Source organism: Eptesicus fuscus, chromosome 12 (genome assembly GCF_027574615.1).
Source record: "Eptesicus fuscus isolate TK198812 chromosome 12, DD_ASM_mEF_20220401, whole genome shotgun sequence".
In the NCBI taxonomy this organism is placed as follows: domain Eukaryota; kingdom Metazoa; phylum Chordata; class Mammalia; order Chiroptera; family Vespertilionidae; genus Eptesicus; species Eptesicus fuscus.
Window position 1 is genome coordinate 69942339 of NC_072484.1, and position 23616 is coordinate 69965954.

Genomic DNA, 23616 nt, shown 5'->3' on the forward strand with positions numbered 1-23616 from the left:
CCCGCCCAGCCTCCTTCCTCAGTTCGCGCCGCGCCTCGGCTTGGAGCGCAGCGGCGCCGACTCCGGGAACCCAGCAGAGCCCGCCCGGCGCCCAGGGCGCGCACAGCCCGTGGCCGCGCCGGCGATGCGGGGCCACCCCGCGCCCGCCCCAGTCCCGGCCCCGGCCCCCGCGGAAAGGGGCTGAGCCGCCCGCCGCCGCCCGGATGGCGAGCCTCGCCGCGCTCGCCCTCTGCCTGCTCCTGCGGCTGCAGCTGCCGCCGCTGCCCGGCGCCCGGGCACAGAGCGCCGCAGGTGAGTGCGCTTTCCGCTCCCCGCTCCTCCCGGGACCCGCCGCGGGACCCTCGGCGGAGAAAGTTGTGCGGGTGCGGGGGGCTCGGGGCTCGGTGGCCAGAGCCCGAGTCCCTGCCTCCAGACGCCGGCAGTCGCCGCCAAGGCGCGCCGGGGCCAGCGAGCCCGGCCCCTCGCGTCCCGCCACCGCCCGCGTTTGGCCAAGTTCTCCGCTTTACTTTCCGGCCGCCCCCCGCCCGGGCTGGAGTAACTTTCCGCGGTTGTTGCGAATATTTCCACTTGCTGCCTCCCACTTGTCGGAATCTGTCAGTTGCGTGTTTGGGGCGGCGGGACGAGAGGCAGCGGGGACGCCCGGCGTGGAGCGGTCTCGCCCCGCAGCTTCGCGGGCAGCGCGCGCTTTCCGTGCGGTGGACTGGTCGCCAGCAGGCGGGGCTGCCGGGGCCGCGGCCGGGCTGCGGCTTCTTTTCTCCCGGGATGTACCGGAAGCTCCAGACTACCTCCTGCGCCCTTAAGCTGGTCCTTCAACAAGCGCCGATTGCACCTGTGGGTGTTTGTGCTCATCACAGAGCGAGCAAACCTCCTTCCTCCCCCTCCACCGCCCCCCCCCCCGTTTTCTTTCCAGAGCAAATGGGCGCCCTGTTAACGGCCTTTCAAGTAGAGTGGCTTTGACCTGTGAGCATGTCTGCGCCTGAAAAGTTTGGGGGGACTCATATTTGGGGTTGACCGTGGGGAGGAAGGTGAGCAGGGGCGATTCTCAGTGTGGGGGTGCCCTGGTGTATTCCCGATGGTAAGTTGGCATGCACAGGAGACCCCCACGATTCAGGGGCTTACATACCACCGAACTGTACCACAGGCAGTTCCCAGTCCCGAACCCCCAAACGAGCAGTGGCGGGAAGGAGAGAAGGGGAGAGGTGGCGAAGGTAAGCTTCCAAGTTCAAAACCGCCTTGAAGTTTCTGAGCGCCCGTTGGCTTCGGTGTGGCCACGCTGAAGGGAGGTTGCTGGGATCACAGGGACAGGCTGGGATGAGCAAGGGGGACTCAGGAAAGGCGCTTTTCGGATTGCGGACGACCGGCGGTGCCCATTATGTTATCACGCGGAGAGAAAGAAAGAGGAAAGAAAAAGACAGCAGGCAGGCAGGCAAGGAGCGTTGGGGGAATGTCCCCTCTTTAAACAGGCTGCTTCCGAAGTTAAGAACCGCTGGAGTGACCTTCTCTTGGAAATGCACTGTGGTCTCCTTTGCGCCAAACCCCAAACGGGAGCTGAATAAGGGACTTCTGTGAAGGGGCAGCCTGTTTCCGTGGCGGAGAAGTTAGGCGACCAGGACGCTTCCTTTGAGGTGTGTGAAGAGGGGAGGGCGGATTAGCCAGGGAGAGGAGAGGGACCACCACGACACTGTTCTAAAGATGGTGCTCAAGCCTTGCTTTCCTGGTTTTTGGGTCTGGACGAGGTGTGCTAAGGAGGGAAGGGAGGAGGCTGCTTGTGGCAGTCCGGTGGACCCGGGCATGATTTGTGACTTAGATTTTCCTGTCCTCCAAGTCCTGGCCCACATTAATAGTATGTACTCACGCTCTCGCAGCAAAAACAGCATTAAAAAGATTCCACCATGGGTCTCACGGAATCCGTTCTTGGGTTAGCGTGCCGTAAAGCCTTGGCGGCTCGGGGACCAGTTCAGTGCAGAAAGCACGCCGGTTCAGGATGCTACCGCCAGGTGGCGCTCGCCCACAACTGTTAAAATGCAAATCTAGTTGCTTTCATCTCTGGAATAGAACTTCTTTTCAATTTTTAAATGAGTAATGTGTTTATTCAGCAGCCTTTTGTTAAAACATTAGAGAAGTGTGAGGAGCAAGCACCTTTTCTTTGTTTGCTCTTTGGAACACAGGGGAAAGAAAAGCAATCCTGGAGTACAGTTTGGGAAGAAATGGACTGTTAAGTCACCATATGCTTCTTTTGGTTCTACCTGAGCCGGGTGGCTTCTGCAAATCTCCTATAGCATGTACTGAGCAAGCGACTGCGTTTGTTCCAAGGGCTCCTTAAATGAGTGGGAGTAGATCGTTTTGGAGACTGGGTGTATTCTAAGCCTCATTTGTAAAAATGGGGATTTTCAGTATAGTCTGTTCATTCTGGTTTAACGCTAACTAGACTATTTAAATTAGGTGACTTTCCCAGGTTCCCTCATGAACATCCACATTTGTAGATGCAGGAATGCTGCAAATGTTGACTTTTAAAAATGGACTTATGTGTTACCTTTTTTCTAAATACAGAAATTGTTGGAATCCAAATCTAGCATACATAAAACAATAGCTTGATTTCCTTTAAAGCCTCTTATTTAAAACTTTTGTCAAGTTTGGGTAAATAATACATTTTAAATTCAATGGCATGCTCTCTATATTCTTTTAATATGAAAATTCCCACTCTGGAAAGCAACTTCAAGTCTGTAAGCTTCCGTTGAGCAAGCAGTTGGGGTGATACGTTTTGCTGTACCATGTTGGTCCCTGTGTCCAGAAGTCCATGGTGTAAGCCTGTCATTCTCCCTTACTCTGAGACGTGTTTCACGAGTCAGAATGATTTTTGTAAGGAATGCTAGTAAAAAAAAGCATTTAAAGTCAGCCTGTTAAGAGTGTGGCAAAACATGATCTAGGATGGGTTAAGAGGGAAACAGTTAAACAAATGGATAAGGGGGTAATTGGTCCATTTACTACCGGGGATCAGCCTTCATACATTGAGAACAAAAATGGATCCTGGAGGGGGCTGACTTGCGTTTGCAGTTGTTAGCAGTGTAGTCATTTAACTCGATAATCATTGCCAGAGACCTCTGGGGAACTGTTAGCAGTACAGTCAGATTTTACTTTCGGTCCTGGATTGCTCGATTTGTTTCCTAATAAAAGAACAATTAACGTGCAAACCTGGCTTGGATCCTGTTTCAGCAACAATTGCAAACACATTCCTAGTGACAGCAGACCATCTTCTTGGGTTACAACGCACTATCTTTCTTTCTCCTCCACTTAATTTCTTCTTGCTTTCCCCCGGCACAGCTCCTGCAGGTTCTGTCCGAGCTGCCAGCCGAGAGGCGTCCGCTGTCGTATGTAACCGTCACCTTTCAGAGCCATGATCACAGGGCATTACAGCATTGTTCTTTTAAGCATGGGATACTCCCATGACTCTCCGACTGTGTTGCTGTGGAAACGAGCAATGCCATGTAGGCGGTGGGCCCTTGATAAATATTTATTGATGATGAGGATGAAGAGATGGTGGCGTCTCTTGGCAACCATGGCGAGGGATACGGGAGTTTAAGTCGAGAGGCAGCCTGACAGAGAGAAATGAGGATGAGCTTTGGAGTCTAAAGTCCTAAGTTTGAATCCTGCCACTGCTTCTCTCTCTAGCTTTGCCAGCTCGGGCACTTCATTCCTCTTCTCGGATCCCCAGCTTCTCATTTGTAAGAGAGGATAGTTATGGCTGCCTCACTGGACTCTGTGAAGACTGAAGGTGGTGCATGCAGAGTGAATAGGGGACTAGTGCACAGCGGGACTTGATTCTTACCAGAGCCTTGTCCAGGGCGGCCTTGGCATTGGTGTCTGTACACAGGCCAAGGGAACGTTGGTGGGCAGTGCTAGGAATTGGCAGTGAGATGGCTGGTTTTGGTGATGATTTCTACTTTTTCTTCTTGTTGGAGGTTGATTCCCTGCCACCAGAAGGAGATTTAAAATGAAAATTTCCAACAGGTGACACTAATACATGTGGCCATTCAAGGGTTTAGATAGGGACTGTTTTTAAGTACATTTATGTTCCTAAATGAGAACCGATTAAAAAATACACATGGTTGCACATTGTAATGGGAAAGTGTTTGGGTTTATCCCCTCTCCCTTCCTACCACCCTTCCTCATCCAACCTTCCTCCCCCCAGGGCCCTGTCCCTCATCCATGTCCATCTCTTATCCAGAAATCAAGTGCATGGCACTCCAGGGCAGCGGGGGGCAGGTGCATTGTGCCCTCGATAACAAGCACAGAATAAGCTAACATATAGAGGGCTGTGGCATTCCAAAAAAAAAAAAAAAGGGAAAAAGCTATGAGGTTATTGAAAATAAACCATGTCCGACAAGTGTAATAGCCTTTACAAGCACATTACAGACTTGGGGCTAGAAGGCAACACCATGTAGATATTAGAAAGCAGTTGGAGTATCTCCAAAATCTGATAAAATGGAGTCGAATTGGTTTGGAGAGGAAGAAAGCCACCGACTTGTTTTAATGGATTAATAACATTCAGGTGCAGCCAGAGGGACAGAGGTGATGATCACTAGTGTTGTGTCCAGGTTGGCCATTGTGACCAGAGGATTCAGAATTTGGTGTGGGCTTGCTGGACACTTTTATTTGCCTGGAAAACGGAGAAACGAACAGGTCAACACCGTTTACTTATTTATTAGCAAGAGTTTCAGGCACCAAAGAAGCTACAGAGGGACCCAGTGGGGATTCTGGGCATAGATTCCCCAAGGGACCTATCAGAAGTCAACTGGGAAAAATGAGAATTAATGTGTCATGAAGGCGGAGTGGTGAAAGGGTAAGGAGCCATTGAGAGATGGTGATCATTCGGTGTGTTTATCTCAAATGCCAGCGTTATTTCACTTGGCCCATCCGAGGTAATTACACAGGCAGGGCTGCTCGGAAGCCCGCGGGCCCACCACCAGGCTGGTGGGTAACGAACACTCTGACGTGATCCGCAGTGTTACTGACGCATTTTCATTTCACACTGGAGTCAGTCTGCTGCCTGACACACACACATCCACTGGTGCATGCGTGGAATAGATACACAGTCCTTTCAATTTCTTGAACATTCAGCTTAAAATTTTTATTGTTTGCTGGAGGGAATAAAAAGTGGTGATACCACTTTGGTAAGCAGTTTGGCAGCTTCTTTAAAAGGTTAAACATACATGCTCCATAGGATCCAGCAGTTCCACTTCTAGGAATCTACCCAACAGAACTGGAAACATAGACACACAAAGACACACGTGTGTGTGTTCATGGCAGCATTAGTCATGGTAGCCCCAATCTGGAAGCCACCTCAGTGACCAACTAGTGAATCCATCCAATGGACTAGGGCTAGGAATAAAAAGGAATGAACTATCTATACTAATAAAAGGGTAATATGCTAATTAGAGCGGATGTCTTCTGGACGACCTTTCGGAAGTCCTTTTAGACAAAGCTGCAGCAGCCGCAAAGGGCTGAGGCTCAGGCAGCTGTGAAGGGCCCAGGCTCAGGCAGATGGAGGCCAGACTGTGGGAGGCCAGATAGAGGGAGGCCAGATTGCGGCTTAGGCCAGGGGCCGAGGCAGAGGTGGTTAGGGGTGATCAGGTCGGCAGGAGAGCAAGTTAGGGGTGATCAGGCCAGCAGGGGGGCAAGGTAGGGGCGATCAAGCTAGCAGGGGGGCAAGTTAGGGGCGATCAGACCAGCAGGGGGCAAGGTAGGGGTGATCAGGCCGACAGGGGTCAAGTTAGGGGTGATCAGGCTGGCAGGGGGCAAGGTAGGGGCAATCAGGATGGCAGGGGGGCAAGGTAGGGGCAATCAGGCCAGCAGGAGGGCAAGTAAGGGGCGATCAGGCCAGCAGGCAGAGGGGTTAGGAGTGATCAGGCAGGCAGGCAGAGGTGGTTAGGGGCGATCAGGCCAGCAGGCAGAGAGAGGGGTTAGGGGTGATCAAGCAAGCAGGCAGAGGGATTAGGGGCGATCAGGCAGGCAGGCAGGCAGGCAGGCAGGCAGGCGAGCCGTTAGGAGCCAGTGGTCTAGATTGTGAGAGGCATGTCTGACTGCTGGTTTAAACTGGCAATAGGACATCCCCCGAGGGGTCCCAGATAGGAGAGGGTGCAGGCCGGGCTGAGCGCCACTCTCCCCGCCGCCCCCCCATTGCATGAACTTCATGCACTGGGCCTCTAGTCAATATATATAGTGCATGCCACAACATGGATGAACTTCAAAAAGCATTAGGCTAAGCAAAAGAAGCCAGATACAAAAGGCGACATATTATATGAAGTATTCAGAAAAGGCAAGTCTACACGGACACACACACATCCACTGGTGCATGCGTGGAATAGATATACAGTCCTTTCAATTTCTTGAACATTCAGCTTAAAATTTTTATTGTTTGCTGGAGGGAATAAAAAGTGGTGATACCACTTTGGTAAGCAGTTTGGCAGTTTCTTTAATTTATGATCTCTGAACGCATCATAATCTGGCCACTCATATATATTATGAATTCGTCCATGGGTGGGGCCCGGCCAGCCTGGCCAGGGGGAGGGGACATGGGTGGTTGGCCAGCCTGCCTGCTGGTTGAACTCCTGGTCGAGGGGACAATTTGCGTATTAGCCTTTTATTATATAGGATATACACTGAGTGGCCAGATATACACTGAGTGGCCAGATTATTATGCTTTCAGAGATCATAATAATCTGGCCACTCAGTGTGGAGAGACAGAAAGCAGGTCAGTGGTTGCCTGGGCTGGGCCCAGGAGCAGGGATTTATGGGGAAAATTTTTTGAAGTGATGGAGAGATTTGAAAACTGGGAGGTGGTTATGGTTGTATAACTATATAAATCCCAGCTCCCATCTTGGGACGTGTCCTTGATAAGTTACTTCTCTGTTCGGAACCCATATTTCTGCAGCTGTGAAAGTGGGCACAGCCAAGCTTTGGTGCCGTAAGAGCTGGAGAGAATGCCTGTCAGTTGTACAGCTAAGCTCCTGGCACGGAACAGGCACTCAGTAAACAGCATTACTATTACTTCGCCTTCGCCAGTTTCCAAAATAATGTGTTGCATTAGTTATTTGAAAGGCATTAGTTTTTGGTTCTCTCTCAGCTCTTTAGACTGTGAATTAAATCAGGGAACTAACGTTTCTTTTCCCTTAGCGGTTTGGCAAAAACGAAGAAGTTTAAAACCACCAGGTTTTGGAAAGCATATGAGCAATTAGGTGGCTTTGTCCTTTGTAGAGTCGTGGATACTGGAACCGCTCTTTTGAGAGCTAACTCGGCCGTGTCTGTTAACACTGAAGATGCGAGCACCTTGTGCCTGGGGTTTTGGGAAGGGTATGGGTTGGTGGGGGGCGAGACTAGACCATGCACCCATTTTCTCTCTCATTAAGCCAAGGATGTGACGTTTAACAGAAGAGTAGAACTGCCCCGCATGGGAGCCGAGGCAACAGGTACCAGCCCCTTCATTTACTAATGCGTGAACGGCTCCCAGCGGGCCAGCCTCCCCGGACCCTGGAACACCTGTTTTCTTCCGATTCCCCTCCCCCTCCCACTTTGCCTTACTGTGGTACCAAAACCAATAGCAAGATCACAAACCCATGACTCCCTGGGGGTGGCTTTATATTCATCCATACGTATTCGTCCTGCATCCACTCTTTGGAACCGAGCATGAATTAATGGGTTCACGCCAGCAAGGAGACATTTTTAAAGAGCGCTTAATGATTGATCCTCATGAATGAGTGGCTTGGGAAGGTTGGGACTTGCTTTAATTGATTATACGTATGGCTTACTGTTGCTGTGCAAATGATCACAGGTTGGGCAAGCCAGATTCATTTTCACCATTTCCAGACATTTGTGGGAGCGCCCGTATTTTTCTGTGACAGCAAGGATCTTTAGGCTCACCTCTAGGTTTTCTCTCCCACACATACAGCCAGTCGTTGTTTAAAATAGGTCCCTTTTAGCGGTGACATCGGAATCCGAGGTGCACATTGTGGTGCTTTATTTGAAATGTGGAGTAAAACAGGACAAAACAGGGACTGCTGGTGATGTCAGGGATAGAACCAGAAAGCTGTCATAAACAGCATGTGTTTATGACCACTTATCTCTGTGATTTTTTAAAAAATTGATGTGAGCACAGAACTTATACTAATTACAAATATTTTTGACATTGTCACACTATGTGCTTTAATTAGAGGCTACCTTAGAAGTTGATATCACCATTTCTTTTTCTTTTTTTTCATAAGTATCTTGGAATTGACCCCTAAGTGCACGGCCCAGATGAGTCTCATCTCTCAGTGTTTCTCGGGCGCCAACTTTCTGAAAAGAAGAGAAACAAATCCTCGTCTGCCTCTAAGGGAGGGTGATAACTGTGTTAGTTATCGATCGCTGTGTAACAAGTTATCCCCCTTTGGGTCAGGAACCTGGGTGTGGCTCTAGCTGGGTCTCTGGCTCTGGATCAATCACAGGATGCAATCAGGTGTCACCTGGGGCTGCAGTCAGCTCTGCTGGAATGGGGAAGGCTCTGCTTCCCGGCTGGCGCGCAGGGCTGTTGGGAGGATTCGGGTGTTGGCTTGAGGGCCTCAGTTTCTCATGAGCTGTTGGCTAGCAGCTGCCCTGGGTTCCTGCCACACGGGCCCCTCCCTCAGGACGTGGTAGCTGGCTTCATCAGAGGAGCAATTGAGAGGGCAGGAGAGAGTGTGAGCAAGGCAGAAGTCAGGCTTCTATAACTTACATTTGGAAATGACATCCCATCACGTTGGCCATATTCTGTTTGCCTGAAGGAAGTCCAGCGCACACTTGGGGAGGGAGTCACTCAAGGGCTCGAATCCTGGGAAGTGGGGATCACTGGGAGACATTTTAGGAGCTGCCTCCCACAGGGACCTCAAATAATAGACAAGGATAGGAAACATCGTATCTTGGACAAAAATAACTTTTAAAGTGTGTCCAAATCATTTAATTCTTTTTATTATTTTGGGCACGAGTGTCAACTCATTGACGAGGTTTTACTCTTCTTTCTTTTTTTAAAAAAATATATATTTTATTGATTTTTTTACAGAGAGGAAGGGAGAGGGATAGAGAGTTAGAAACATTGATCAGCTGCCTCCAGCACAGATGGCGGTGCCCGCAACCAAGGTACATGCCCTTGACCTGAATCGAACCTGGGACCTTTCAGTCCGCAGGCTGACGCTCTATCCACTGAGCCAAACCGGTTTCGGCGAGGTTTTGCTCTTTAAAGGAGAGATTTATTGCCTCAGAATTCACTTAGCCCCAATCTTAAAACAGTTAATTAGGAATGTCAGAAAGTAAAAATTAGTTAATGTAAAGATCCATCAGAAAACTTTTTAAACTTTACACTAAAAGCTGAAGTACTATGACATTTTTATAAGACTAGATCTTTCACACTAGTCCCCAGGTTCCACAAGAACCAATTTATAGAAAACACCAAATAGATTAGAGCTATACTATCATTTAGCTGAAATTTATTGTTTTTATTATACGTAGACTTCCCAATTCTAAAAATTTTGGGCCTTTTTGACACATTTTCAGAAGGTTTTTAATTGTCACATAAAGCTAACATTGAGGATTCAATAAGTTACTGCGATTAAAAGTTTTCATGTAAATACACAAATTGTTATGTGGATCAACTTATGCCCTGCCTACACTTGTAGTTTCAGTTGCTGTGACAACAGTACAGTCATTACAGAAGAAACGCAGTCACAGTATTTTTTTCAGGTTGGGGCCCATGAGATCTTCCAGTGAAGGATGGTTTTGTCAAAATCCAAATGGGCAGACCAGGCATTGGAATTCCTGGTGGGAACCTGCTCCAGGAATTGACCTGTTTTCACAGGTTACCTATTTGTTTGGGGTGGTGGGGTGGTGGTGGTGATGTTTCCCAAGGTCCCTTTGTGCTTGTCTGGGCCTTATCAATATTTAGGCAGGAGGGTCACCAATTTATGATGGTCCCAACCCCAGGCCCTTTTGGAATCATTTCCACAAGGTGACCCTGGGGAAGGAGGAGTCAACACACCTTGAGGTTGGCCCTTCATCTGTCCAGGGGAAGTGTCTGTCTGGCCTTCAATTTCAGGGGCGTGGCTTTTTGAGCACTTTCTCATGTATGGACTGTCATCTCAGGCCTCCTTGTACACGGTTGGCTGGCAGGCCTCCTCCTTGGCGAGGGGGAGGTAGGGGCATAATTTCCTAGGTGTCTAGGTCAGGGCTGCGGCAGGCGGGTATGTGGAACCTGCACAGCCTCACATGCAGGACGGGGTCAAGGACCTCATTCCCGCTGAACTGGGCTCCTGATGTTTCCATCTTTATTTTTCCCCTTATACTCAGTAAATCTTTCCTCTGCCAAATATTGTCCACTTATTATCCCTTCACCTTTTGCATTATTTGTCACGTTTTGTTAGAGGACATGTGTGTTGGGGTGGGGGAGTGGTTTTCAGCTCAGAAACTTCAGAAACCAGGACTTCAAGCCAAGGTTCTAACCTGCCTCAGCCCAGAGGTGGGTGGGGGTGGGGCGGGAGGCATGATCAGTACTTTCAGAAGCTGGAGCGTTGCCAGCCTTTTCTCTGCATCTCAGCAGGCTCCAGCTCAGGATGGTGATCTTCCTCCAAACAAAAGTGTCTGCAACAAAGCAAAGGGCAGCTTTCAAACACTTGGGTTGCATTGTCTCGAGGCCATTTAAATTAGGTTTATGGAGGAACTGTGGAAACGTATAATTTTCATCTGTTACGATGCTCAGTTTAAACATGCAAACACTTTAGTTGAACCCAAGTACATACCACCCTTGCTTCACTCAGACGTTTCAGAAACATTTTTTGGGGGTATACAATCAATGAAAATTTTCCATCTCAATTAACTCCTTTGAATTTTTTTGTGCAGAGGATGTGCGTTCCAGGTAGAAGATAATTTCTGGGACTTGGCCTTCTGAACACCATTTTGGTGGAGGAGTGCAATTAACCTGAACAAATCTCAGAGTCCCAAGGTCACCGTTGCCTGTAAAAGGCGTATGCATATTTTAAAACAGAACGTCTTAGATTAATTTGGGACCACTCTCCTTATTGGTCACTTTTTTTTAAAAAGTGAAAGTTAATCAAGTCAGAGCTTCCTTTTATTGTCTTTGCTTCTTCCTACATATAAGACTCTAGCACACATTTCATTTCACTTGTGTGAGAAAGCGTATCATTGTTGCTTTTACCTGAGAATTGGCTTAGCAAGCACAGGAGCATTTCTCAGCCCCAGTCTCGTTTCCTCTCACCTCCAAACCTTAGCAGCTATCATGTGTCCCCTGACCACCTGTTCCGCCTGGAGCTCTGGGATTCCTTGGTGCTTCCCCCACCCCAGGTTACCTTTTCAAATGTCTACTCCAAGGCATCCCTTTGCAATCTGTAGATTCTGGGTCAAACCTCAGACATTTATTTCTTTTGGGGTCTGAATTCCCTTAGTCCGAGCCACCCTTATGGCTCATATAGAAGATTCCGGGAGTTATGCCGTGGGCTCAGCCATCTTTTATTACATGTTAGGTCCAAATAGTTGGAAGGAGAAGAACGGAGGATGAATTCTATTTGACTCTGCTCCTCCCACAGAAATTCTCATAGTTCAGGCACAATTTTACCCGTTGTTCCCCACATCAGCTTTCTGATTTCTGACTAAAATCTGGCCATGATGGGGCGCTCTTTATGCCTGTCCCACTTATGACACCAAATGGCATAGTTTCACAGGGGTTGCTGATGATGGGGCATAGACCTTGTATGAAAATTTTCCCATCAAATTTCCATGAATCTCTGATTTACTTGCCTAACGATGTGGGATGCCAGGGGAGTGAGGTGACTGCGCAGAGGAGCAGCAGATGTGGTATGTCTTGGCCTGACCCTTTTGGCTTCTTGGTTCCCTATGGGGTGTGTGGTTTCTAGTGAATCTTCAGCACTGGCAGAATCCTGCTTATACACAGAGGCAGGACTCTTGCTATGCTGCTGCCCTTTCAGCATTTCGGAAGAGCTTATGCTACAAATTTGAGCATCTATTAAGGAATATTTACAAATATTAGGATCTTCTGGTTCATGGACCGAACTCATCATCTGCTAGATGATCTTCTGTAGGAAGAAAAAAGAGTCAATTTTATGTATATAACAATCAACTATCCTATATAATAAAGAGGTAATATGCAAATTGACCATCACTCCAACACACAAGATGGCCGCCCCCATGTGGTCAAGGATGGTCACCCCCATGTGGACACAAGATGGCTGCCACAAGATGGCTGGCAAGGGAGGGCAGTTGGGGGGGACCAGGCCTGCAGAGGAGGGCAGTTAGGGGTGACCAGGCCAGCAGGGGAGAGCAGTTAGGGGCAATTGGGCTGGCAGGGGAGCAGTTAGGCATTGATCAGGCTGGCAGGGGAGTGATTAGGGGGTGATCAGGCTGGCAGGCAGAAGAGGTTAGGGGCAATCAGGCAGGTAGGCAGGCGAGTGGTTGGGAGCCAGCAGTCCTGGATTGTGAGAGGGATGTCCGACAGTCGGACATCCCTCGAGGGGTCCCAGATTGGAGAGGGTGCAGGCTGGGCTGAGGGACTCCCCCCCCCCCCCCCATGCACAAATTTCATGCACCGGGACTCTAGTGTATTAATAATTAAAGCATGTATATTTAAGGTAGTATAAAAAGCAGAATGGAAGGCTACATTCCTTAGAAAAGGTATGAGGAGAAATGGGAGTGGAATGGTAGGTAAAGGGCAATTTTGCTTTATTTATAATAATATATTTCATTTGAAAAGAACATATGTTAAGAAAGTTTGTTAAAATCAGTTGGTAATTCTTTTAAAAAATATATTTTTATTAATTTCAGAGAGGAAGGGAGAGGGTGAGAGAGAGAGAGAGAGAGAAACATCAATGATGAGAGAGAATCATTGATTGGATGCCTCTTGCACAACCCCCACTGGGGATCAAGCCCACAAACCGGGCATGTGCCCTTGACTGGAATCGAACCTGGGACCCTTCAGTCTGCAGGCTGAGACTCTATCCACTGAGCTAAACCAGCTAGGGCAGTTGATAATTCTTGATAGAGAAGAACTTAGGTTTTAATTACATTTGTAATATATCTGCATTTATTTTCTTAAAAAGGAAAACTCTTGGAGTTTAATATTTGTTAGTAAAGTGCAAATGATAGAGATTTTAAACATATGTACTCTTTTCGTCAGTCAATCTTTTGAAACAAATTAGGCCTTATTTCTGTGTGGAAAACCTTCTTTCAACATCTGTAATGACGATCCCTATGGGAATTGTAGACCTCTGCATCCAATTAGAAGGAGAGAAGTAGGGAATTGTGTCACAAGTGCAGGGAGACATTTGAGCAGGAGGTTGGAGTCCCGATGGAGGGGGCCTTATTAGCCACTGTCCATCCCCTTCCCACACTCCTTCTCTCTCCTGGGACCTCCTTGGAGAAATTGTAGAGATTCCTCCATGGGACAGCCTTTGGCCCTGGGTTCTCTTGGCGCCCAGAAAGGCACATCTGACACAATCTTTTCAATGTTTAGTGGTACCGTGAACCTCGGCAAAGTTTTCCCGTCTGTGAAATGGCTTCTGTGCTTCTCAAGGGCCAAAGTTCTCTGACTTTAAGATTGGATCCCCCCCCCCCCCGCATCCCCTGAAAATCAAATCATTTGAGATGCTTGATAGAGGTTAAATATATTAAAAATCCACCTTTCCTGATTGATCGATTTTGTTATTTGACACCATCCATAGTTGGTTTTTTCAAAAGGGCACGTTGTGGAATCCCAGGTCTAGGAGGTGAAACCAACAGAATCTGTTTCCAGGACTGTTTCAACACAACAGGAGGGTTTTCCACGCTCCTGGGATGAAGATTCCTACACCCCCAAGAACATACAGAGGAGAGCAACATTTGGCTCTTGTGGGAATGGAAAGCAGAAAATATAAGGCGATGACAAATCATTTGGTGAAATGATGGATGAGAGGGGAATAATAATAGGGAGCCAGATCCAAAAGTTATGAAAATCACAGGTGCAGCTGGGTATGTCTGCAGAGCATGAACAATTCAAATTGAACTCCAGAGGAATAAATGCTGGAGAGGCGATGACTACCAGAGAGCAAACACTGACACTGTTTTATACTTTAAATACTTTTAACGAGCCAGACATTTTCTCAAAGGCTTTACTAATTGTTGCTTATGGAGTCTTCCTAACAGTCCTATTATCCTATGTAATAAGAGAGAAATATGCAAATTAGGCCAGGACATCACAACCAGCTCAGGAGGCTGCGTCACGCCCAGCTCAGAGCAAGCCCCCAGCCCAGCAGACACATACCACACACCAGGGCTGGGGGCGGGCTCCTAGCTGGGGGCAGGTGCTAGGAGCCCGCCCCCAGCCCCGGCACCACCCAGCTCCGAGGCCACTCCCACCGGGTGTTCTTGGGCAGGCATGCTGCGCTGCCTGCCTTGGGAGCAAGGCCCCCAGTGGACCCATAGACTCGCCCAGGGGGGCGTGCTCCTAGCTGCGCTGTGGCCAGGACCAAGGCTTACAGCGGACTGAGGACCCACCCAGGGGGGTGTGCTCTGAGCCACCGTGGCCAGACTGTGGCTTCTCTTGGGGAGCGGGGCCTAAGCCATCAGTAGGACATCCCCTGAGGGCTCCCAGACTGTGAGAGGGGGCAGGCTGGGCTGAGGGACATCCACCCAGTGCACAAATTTTGTGCACCAGGCCCCTAGTATGGATATAATTATCATAAAAAATTATAGAGGGGTTAAGTAGCCAGCTCAAAGTCACACAGTGAGTGAGTGGGAGAGCCAGGACTTGAACCTGAGCAATTTGAAGCTGGAATCTGTGTTCTCAGCCACTCTTTTCTGCTTTCTCTGTAGTTTTCTTTGTGCCCAGTGCTGTGCTAAATGCATACTCAGGGGGAAAATTCAGATTCTATTAGGAATTCCTGGGTGGGAAGCCTTCCTTCAGGGTTTTCAATAAGAATTCCTTTGGGGGAGTTCCGAGGCTGTTTAATTCTCATAATCATTTCATGAAAAAGGCATGACAGTCTTATACATCAGATAAAAGAATTGGTTTCATGGAGGTGCAAGGTCTCGGCCACTGTCACACTTGTGTTTATCTCATTTCAGAGTCCAGGTTCTTAACCACCACATGATGTTGAATGGTAGGAGACTTTTATGGCCTTAAGAGGTATGGAAGAGAGGGGCTGACTTCTTAAGAATATGCCCCATTTCCCTCCCAAATAAGTCTTAACTATCTCATTCTTACAAGAAGGTGTAATTTTGAGGGGTGGACCCTCACTTGTCCTAGGAACAAAAGTTGAGCCTCTAGATGTGGCTGCCACTGATTCCACATTGGGGGCCCAGTAGCTAAAGGTGTCACACCCCAAGGAACTCAGAGGGGAGGTGGGGTCCATTCCAGACTATGGTCTTTAGGCCTCAGGATCTCCAGCACACACAGCATTTTAGGAAACCACTTTTTGGCTGGACATAGTTTATTGAGTCCATTTAACGCACAGGATAACCTCCCTGGGTATTTAAGAGAGGTGATTATCATTTAAGTTTTATAAATGAGAGGCTGAAGTCTAAGCCATCCCATAGGACTGCCTTTGATTTCGTAGGATACATCAAGTGTTGACCATCACAGACTTTGCCGCAAGAATCTTTGATTCTAAAATATAGGGATCTGTATAATTTTTAAAAATTAGATTTATTGGGGTGACATTGGTGGGGCCTGTGTAATTTTATCTCTAATTTTCCAAAGGCACCAAATGCCTGCCGTTGACTTTTTCATTGTGTCCTTACAACAAAGAATGTGTAAATCCCCTCTCAATTTCTGCTCTTGTGACTGTAGTTTCTGAGCTTCGTCTCCACGATGACCTTTTGTAGTTCTTGCCTGTTTTTTTTTTTTTTTTTTTTTTTTTTTTAAATCAAGGGTGTTTTTTGTTTTGTTTTGTTTTTTATATATTTTATTGATTTTTTACAGAGAGGAAGGGAGAGGGATAGAAAGCTAGAAACATCAATGAGAGAGAAACATCGACCAGCTGCCTCCTGCACACCCCCTACTGGGGACGTGCCCACAACCAAGGTACATGCCCTTGACCGGAATCGAACCTGGGACCTTTCAGTCTGCAGGCTGACGCTCTATCCACTGAGCCAAACCGGTCTTGGCTCTTGCCTGTTTTTTTTCATGGAATTAGTTCTGGGGCAGGTGGACCCATGTGCTTGTCATGAAGGAAACTGTAGTGGTTAAAAGTGCAGGCTCTGATCTCAGACTGTGTGGTTTCATGTCAATGCTGTGCTATTTACAGGCTGTATGACCTTGAACAAGTGATTTGAGCCCCCCGAGTCTCAGTTTTATCATCTGTAAAATGAGGCTAATCATGGCTAATTGCTTCTGAAAAATCAACGAGGTGATGTGTGTGAAGTGCTTAGCATGGGGCCAGGCTCACAGAAAGTGCTCAGTAAATGCTGGCCATTGTTGGTGGAGGTGCTGGTGCTGGAGCAGTGTTGCCTGAGCTCAGTGGAGCAAAGTGTGCATGGTTAGGGTGACCAGGTGTCCTGGTTTGTCCAGGATGTGGGACCTTCAGTGCTAAAACCGGGCGTGTGCCAGGCAAACCGGGATGAATTGGTCACTCTAATGCCCATACAGCTCTCTCAGACTGATCTGATTGCACATGCTGTGTGCAGGCTCCTGCAAGTTGCATATATAATTCATATTCATGTAGCAAGAAAAGATGATGATCTGATATTTGATTTGCATTTTATAGATGTCACTGTAGGAAGAAATAGACTAGCTTTTATCAATTTCTGAAAATATCACCACTAGAGGAGCTGTCTGGGGCCTGGTGTTGTATCTCTGGATCCTGACAGAAAACAGAATTCAACTCCAGTGTGTCAAGAGATTTTAACAAGGGACTATTCATAGGGTGGGGTTGAGTTTAAGGGAACCTGCAAGGGATGCTGAGACATCTAGTGACCAGGAACAGTGAGAGACTGTTAGCCCCTTTAATTTGCAAAGGGGCCAGGGGAGGGGATTGTGCTCATGGAACTGCTCTGAGTTCCAGGAGGCATGACTCCTGTGCCTTCTGGTTTCTGTGTTTAGCAGATGGGGATCACTGGCAGGAGGTTATAAGGCAGGAGGAGAGGGGTTGGGGCATTTATCCTCCTCTCTTCTTGCCTCACTGCTTTCTGGTCTGGCTAGATTTCTCAACGGCAGTTGTTCTCAAAGTGTGGTCCCTACCCCAGGGGCATCAGAAGCACCTGGGAACTTTTTATAAATGCAGATTCTTTTGTCACCCTCTCCTCGCTCCCCAGAGATCTACTGAATCATAAACTCTGGGGGTGGGACCCGGCAACCTGTGTTCTAACAACCCCACTAGATGATTCTGATGCACATGAAAATTTGAAAACCACTGGCCTAGCGAACAAAGATATAGCATTTATTTCATGTTGGCCCTGTGGCCAATCAAGTTCATGCTCTGGCTTGGAAGTCAGTTTCAATCTTAGCCAAATGAGAGGGAGTTTTGCTATTTCTATTCATAGCACTTGATTCTCGTCAATAGTCATTTATTTATTTATTTATTTATTATTATATTTTTATTGATTTCAGAGAGGAAGGGAGAGGGAGAGATAGAAACATCAATGATGAGAAAGAATCACTGATTGGCTGTCTCCTGCACACACCCTACTGGGGACCTAGCCAGCAACCCCTGCGGCATGTGCCCTGACCAGGAATTGAACCATGACCTCCTGGTTTATAGGTTGATGCTCAACCACTGGGCTACACCAGCCGGGCTCTTAAATAGTCTTTTAATTTATTTATGTGTTTATTTTCTGACTCTTTCCTGCTAGAATTTAAGCGCCACGATGGCCCGGACTTTGGTCTGCTCACCACTGATTTCCTGTGCCCAGCACAATTCCTATACATAGTACTCACTTAATGTTGGTGAATGAATGGATAGCAAGTGATTGCTACAGTCACTTTCGGTAATTTTAGTCTTGATTTGAAGATTCTGTGTTCTTTTATATAATAATGGCTGGTTTATCTTAAATCTGTCAATCTGAAATCCCAACCCACAATTTCAGTTTTAAAGAAAAATAATAATTAATGAATTAAGGAAAGAATACTTAAAGCACCCTATGTGTGTCAGGGACCATGGTGCATGCAGTATGTTACACATTATCTCATTTAATCTAAATAAAGTCTCTGTGAGAACTCATGGACATGGACAACAGTGTGGTGATTGTGGGGTGGGGGTGGAGGTGGAAGAGGGCATAGAGGGCATAAATGGTGATGGGGAAAAAATAAAGTCTCCGTGAAGTTGGATCACTATAAAGAAATTAATCTCAGTGGAGGTATGGGACATACCCAGTCACATAGCTATTCGTGTCAAATCCAGGTTTCAGTCAAGCTCTGCTCACTTCCAGACCAGTAATGTTTCAGTTTCAAAACTGTGCAAGCTTGTGAAGAATTGCAAAGATTGATTATGTCATAAAAATAGTTTGCCTTGAAATACAGTATTTTATCTTGGGTCACTCAACTTGTTGGAAGGAGAATAGGCATTGACCTCAGAGAGACCTGAATTGAAATCCAAGCTCTTGCCACTTACTGGCTGTGTGTCCTTGGGCAAGTTACTATACCTTTCTGAGCCTAGATTCCCCACCTGTCGATGGGGATAATTCTACCAGTCTGGCAGGGGTGGGCAGTGGGGTGGGGTTGTGACCATTTGAGATGGTGCATATAAAATACCTGGCAAGTGATAAATGGCAATGGTCGTTTCCGAATTCTCTGCGAGTTGGTAATTCATGTATGAATCGTGGTAAATCTCAATTTAGTGGGTGGATTTTAGAATTTATTGCTCTTCATTAGGAGAAACTGATAATGTAACTTGAACTCACGACTGTCTCTAGAGATATTTTCATTCCCCTCTGGACTGGCTATGGGGTCAGACTGGTTGGGATCCTTAATTATCCTGCTGCCAGCTGCCTGTCTTTGCCCGAGTTACTGTCTCTGAGCCTTAGATTTCTTTATTAGAAAACAGGAAATCATAGTGCCTATCTCATAGATTCTTATGAGCATCATGTGAAGTAACATGTGAGGTGAGACAGTGAATAAATGGTGTGAAAATTATCATCGCTGTTCAACGGGAATTTCCTCTGCCTATTGGATCCATCCGTGGTCTCACTGCTGGTGTCTCTTTCACACGCAGATACACGTCTATGCATATAGTTGGGCACCGAGTGAGATCCTGTGTAGAAACAGTAAGTGGTACTGTATACATCAGACGTTGTGTAAACTCCCCTTCCTTCTCCCAAATCCTATTTAAAAGGCTCCCCTTCTAGAGTGCGGTGAGGCCCCTGGGAAGAAACTAAGGAGCCTCTGGGCCACCAAGTAGCTGTCAAACCCACACGAAGCTCTTGTTCTGTGTCCAAGGACCAGCCCCCAGACTCTCAGACAGTGTCTGTGGCTTTGGCTTTGCATACAGTTCATATCCATGCCCAGAGGGTTTAGAGGAAGGAGACTGGCTGCGCCGGGAAGGCTTGCTTGCAGTGGCGGTAAAAAAGGAGCAATGGCCTGCTTTCCGGAGAAGAGAATCTTAAGGAGCACCAGCGCCATCTCAATAAACTCAGCAGCGGGAGCTGCTGGGCGCGTGGGCAGCGGATGCTCCTTTCCTCAGATGGCCTGGAGGCATGTAGTGGCAGACAGGACGCGTGTCATTGTTTTCAGGAGGAAAAAAAATAGGTTCTGAGTACAAGGACTGATCTTTTCACGGATAACCTTGAGTTTTTTAAAAAAGCGAAATTGTTTTCTTTAATCCCAGTGATCCTGTTTTTATAATGCTTTATACAGTATTTTCAGGCATATCATTCCATTTTGATCCTGGCTCTTAATAAATGCTACCACCCTTTTGCAGATAGGAGACTGACTCTTAGATGCATTAAGGGACCAACGCAAGGCCACACAGGGACGAAAACCTGCTTTTTAGATTTTGCACCCGGGGTGTGCACCGTGGCCCCATTCTATCACATAAGAGGGAAGGGAAGTTTGTGGCAGATTTTTAAAGGCTTGGTAGACACAGCCCTTCAAGTGTCACCTGTGGTGCTTAGATGATGCCTTCCGCCGAAGGAACCCTGGATTTAAGTATTTGGAGTAGTAAATAGAAGTAAAGAGCATACCTTAGCTATCTGGAAAGCCCCGTGATCTTGAGGGCAAGTTTTCTTGGGAGCAGCTTGAATGAAGGCATAGTGGAGGGGGCAAGCAGGTAGGAGGAAATGCATAAAGAAGACACAGGTGAGAAAAAGGAGAGGGCTGAGGGCCTGGGATGGCACAGAGGACAGTTGTGGGAGCACACGCCGTTTTCTTGGAGGAGTATGCTTCTTCTCTACTTTCTGGGACTCCTTTGATTTTGCTTCACCTGACTCTTCTGGGGGAGCAGGTTTACAGCCTGAGGCTCTTTGTTAAAAATAACTCTTATTTGGCAAGAGAAATTCACACTAGCATGGGGGAAAATTGCTGTGGAATAGAGATTTGATAGCAAATGATGACATAATGGCCACCAAAGGATAGCCCAGCTCTGTCTTGCTCAGATGCTGGTCCTGTCCAAATGGATGGGGCGGCCATTGCTCAGGACCATCTAACTGCATTCCTGGTGGGAAACAGGGCCAGGCAGAGTGCTGTAAGCCCTTCCTCCTAGATGCAGGGATAAACATGCCACAGTTTGACCTTCTTCTTTGTCACTTGTGTCAAAAAGGAAGATTAGGCAAATGATGTCCCTTTGTTGGAGAAAAGGGATCAAGATGGGTTTAATAATCAAGATGGTTCTTTGAAAGAAATCAGTGTCTAAACTATTCTTTTAAATTTGTGAAAGCCTAGCATCATGCGTTGGAAGTGTGTGGAGCATTGCCTGCATGTGATTTCTGGGTTAGGATGACCTGAGAAACTCACATTGAAGTGGGACTTTGTGTTAGTTAACTGTCGCTCCCTAAAAAATCACTGCAAAGTTAGCCAAGTTAGCCACTTAAAATAACATTACTAAACCACATAAGCCACTGAAAACATTTGTTATCTCACAGTTTCTGTGGGTTAGGAATCTGGGCATGGCTGAGCTGCATCTGCTGGCTCAGGGGCTCTCATGAGGCTGCAGTCAGAGTGTCGATTAGGACTGTGGTCTCATCTGAAGGCCTGACTGGGGAAGGGTCTGTTTCCAAGCTCATGTGGTTGTTGCAAGCATTCAGTTCCTTGTAGGCTCTGAACGGAGGGTTTTACTTCCTTGTGGCTGTTGGGCAAAGGCCACTCTCAGTACCTTGTCACATGGGCCTTTCCAACACAATGGCTTGCTGCATCTCCCCACCAAGGGAGAGTGCCTGCCAGCAAGACAGAAGCCACACTTTTATTCACCTAATCACAGAAATGACATCCTCTCTCTCTCTCTCTCTCTCTCTCTCTCTCTCTCTCTCTCTCTGTGTGTGTGTGTGTGTGTGTGTGCATTTATTGTCTAGCATATTCTGGTTGGTTAGAAGGTCATCACTATTCCAGCCCACACTCAAGGGAAGAGGATTATGTAAGGGCACGAGTGCTGGGAAGTGAGGATCATTGGGAGCCATCTCCAAGTCTGCCTGCCACAGACCCACACCTCAAAACCCGCCCCTTTTTTATATTCTTCTGAGCCACAAAAACTTTGCTTCTCTGAGAATGGGAGAGATTGAGATTTAACCAAGAGGGTAAAAGAGAGGGACGGAAAGTTTCCTTTGACTTTGATCTGGTTACCTTATCAAGTGTCTTGCAGAGGGCTTGCAATACTCGATTTCCTTTCACCCTCACTACAACCCTGAGAAGTCAGCAGATGAGGGAGCCAAGATTTAGAAACAAGCCCTCACAAGGGTCAAGAGCCCTTGGATTTTGAACAGCAGGCTTCAAGGATGGAGGCTTTGCTGCCGTTGACTAACTTGAGGGCGCTTCCTCTCTGTGAGGGCCAGGATTAGCTAGAGCTGGGCCACGGGGCCAAGTTGAATGTCAAGATAGCAAGTACAGTCTATGAGCAAATACGAAGGTCAGGCTAGGCCCCAGAGGGGATGTTGGAAGTCAGGATGCAGGAAGGGCAGCCAGAGAAACACAACAAAGCCTAACAGGGCTAAGTCTCTTGACAGCCTTTCCTTTCATGTAAGTTAGAATTAGGGGAGGGAAACTGTGCTTTCCTCATTATTTTCACACACCCCAGTGTTGAATTGGGACTTCATAAAACCAGTCGAAGCCATGATATCTGCCAACCATGAGGCCAGTTTTTCTCTCCGACCACCTTGGTCTGCGTAGCTGTGATTGAGTTTTCCCTTATATTATAAAAATGAGTTGAAAAGGAAATGTGAAAATGCCAGAACTCATGGGAACAGGTTGGAGGCCAAGCGGGGGCCTGCTTGGGGTACAGTGTGTACGGTCAGTGTCTACTGTTTTGCTTTGACTTGTTGCTGGTCAGATGATTACATTTGTGAAAGGAAATAAAGGGGAAGAATATGCATAAACTGCTGGAAGTGCATCCTCAAACCTCGTGTCTCAGAGGCCGTGTCTGGTGATCGAGGAAATGGGGAAATCTTTAAAACTATGGGTTGAGAATTAACATTAAAGACAAACAAAACAAAACAAAAAAACAAAACAAAACCCTCCAGCGATTCAAATCCAGAGAATCAACAGATCCATGGAGCTTTTGATGGGAAGACAGTTTGCTCCAGACCCTTTAATCAGCAGGACGGTGCTCAGCTTCCTATTGACACGTTTTGCAAGAAAGCTGATGATACCGTCAGAATCGCCGCGCAACTGCCAAAGTAATTTCTAAAAACCATAAATCAGAGTCTGTCCCTTTTCTCTTTCAAATCGCTCCACCTGCACTTAGAATAAATAAAGCCGCAGCCCAAACTGCCGCTCCTTGCCTGTAAAGTCTGGTTCCTGAGAATGTCCTCCACCCCCCTCCCCTTCTTCCCACCACACCTGACTGAGTCTAGCCTCGGGGCCCGCGAACCTGATCCCACGGGCCAAGTCTGGCCCAACCCCTGTTTTGTGTGGCCCGTGAGTTGAGAACGGTTTTTATATCTTTAAATAGTTGATAACAAATCAGAAGAATAGTAGTTTCTAAGACAGGAAGACAGTATGGAATTCAGATTTCAGCATCCATAAAGAAGTCCTTTGGGAACACAGCCTTGTCCATTCACTTGCGTGTTGTCCGTGGCTGCTTTTGCACTGATATCTGCCAACCATGAGGAGTTGAGTACAGGCGTGGAGTTGAGTACAGGTGTTGCCCCTTATCCGAGGTTTCCTTTGGTGTCAGTTACCCGCGGTCAACCGAAGCCTAAAAATATTCACTGAAAAACATTGACTATTCCAGAAACAAACAAACTGTGTGCCTTCCTGAGGAGTTCTGTTGAGGTCTCATGCCATTCTGCTGCTTCCCGCCCTGGATGTGAAACGGTGCTTTGTCCAGCAACTCCACGCGGAGGATGCTCCCCGCCCATTCGTCACTGGGTAGCCGTCTCCATTATCAGATCACCTGTCACGTTCCTGCAGTGCTTTTTCAAGTAGCCCTTATTTAACTCAGTGATGGCCCCTGAGCCATTGACATACTT

At 47.4% G+C, this 23616-nt stretch overlaps 1 protein-coding gene across 2 annotated transcripts in view; it reads left to right on the forward strand.

Moving 5' to 3' along the window:
* The first annotated feature begins 203 nt into the window (after positions 1 to 203).
* Positions 204 to 23616, forward strand: part of PTPRT (protein tyrosine phosphatase receptor type T) — a 929565-nt gene continuing 906152 nt past the window's right edge. For both annotated transcript variants that reach the window (XM_054723794.1, XM_054723796.1), the window contains exon 1: positions 204 to 291. In XM_054723794.1, coding sequence (XP_054579769.1) covers positions 204 to 291 — 88 coding nt within the window. The remainder of the gene's footprint in view (positions 292 to 23616) is intronic.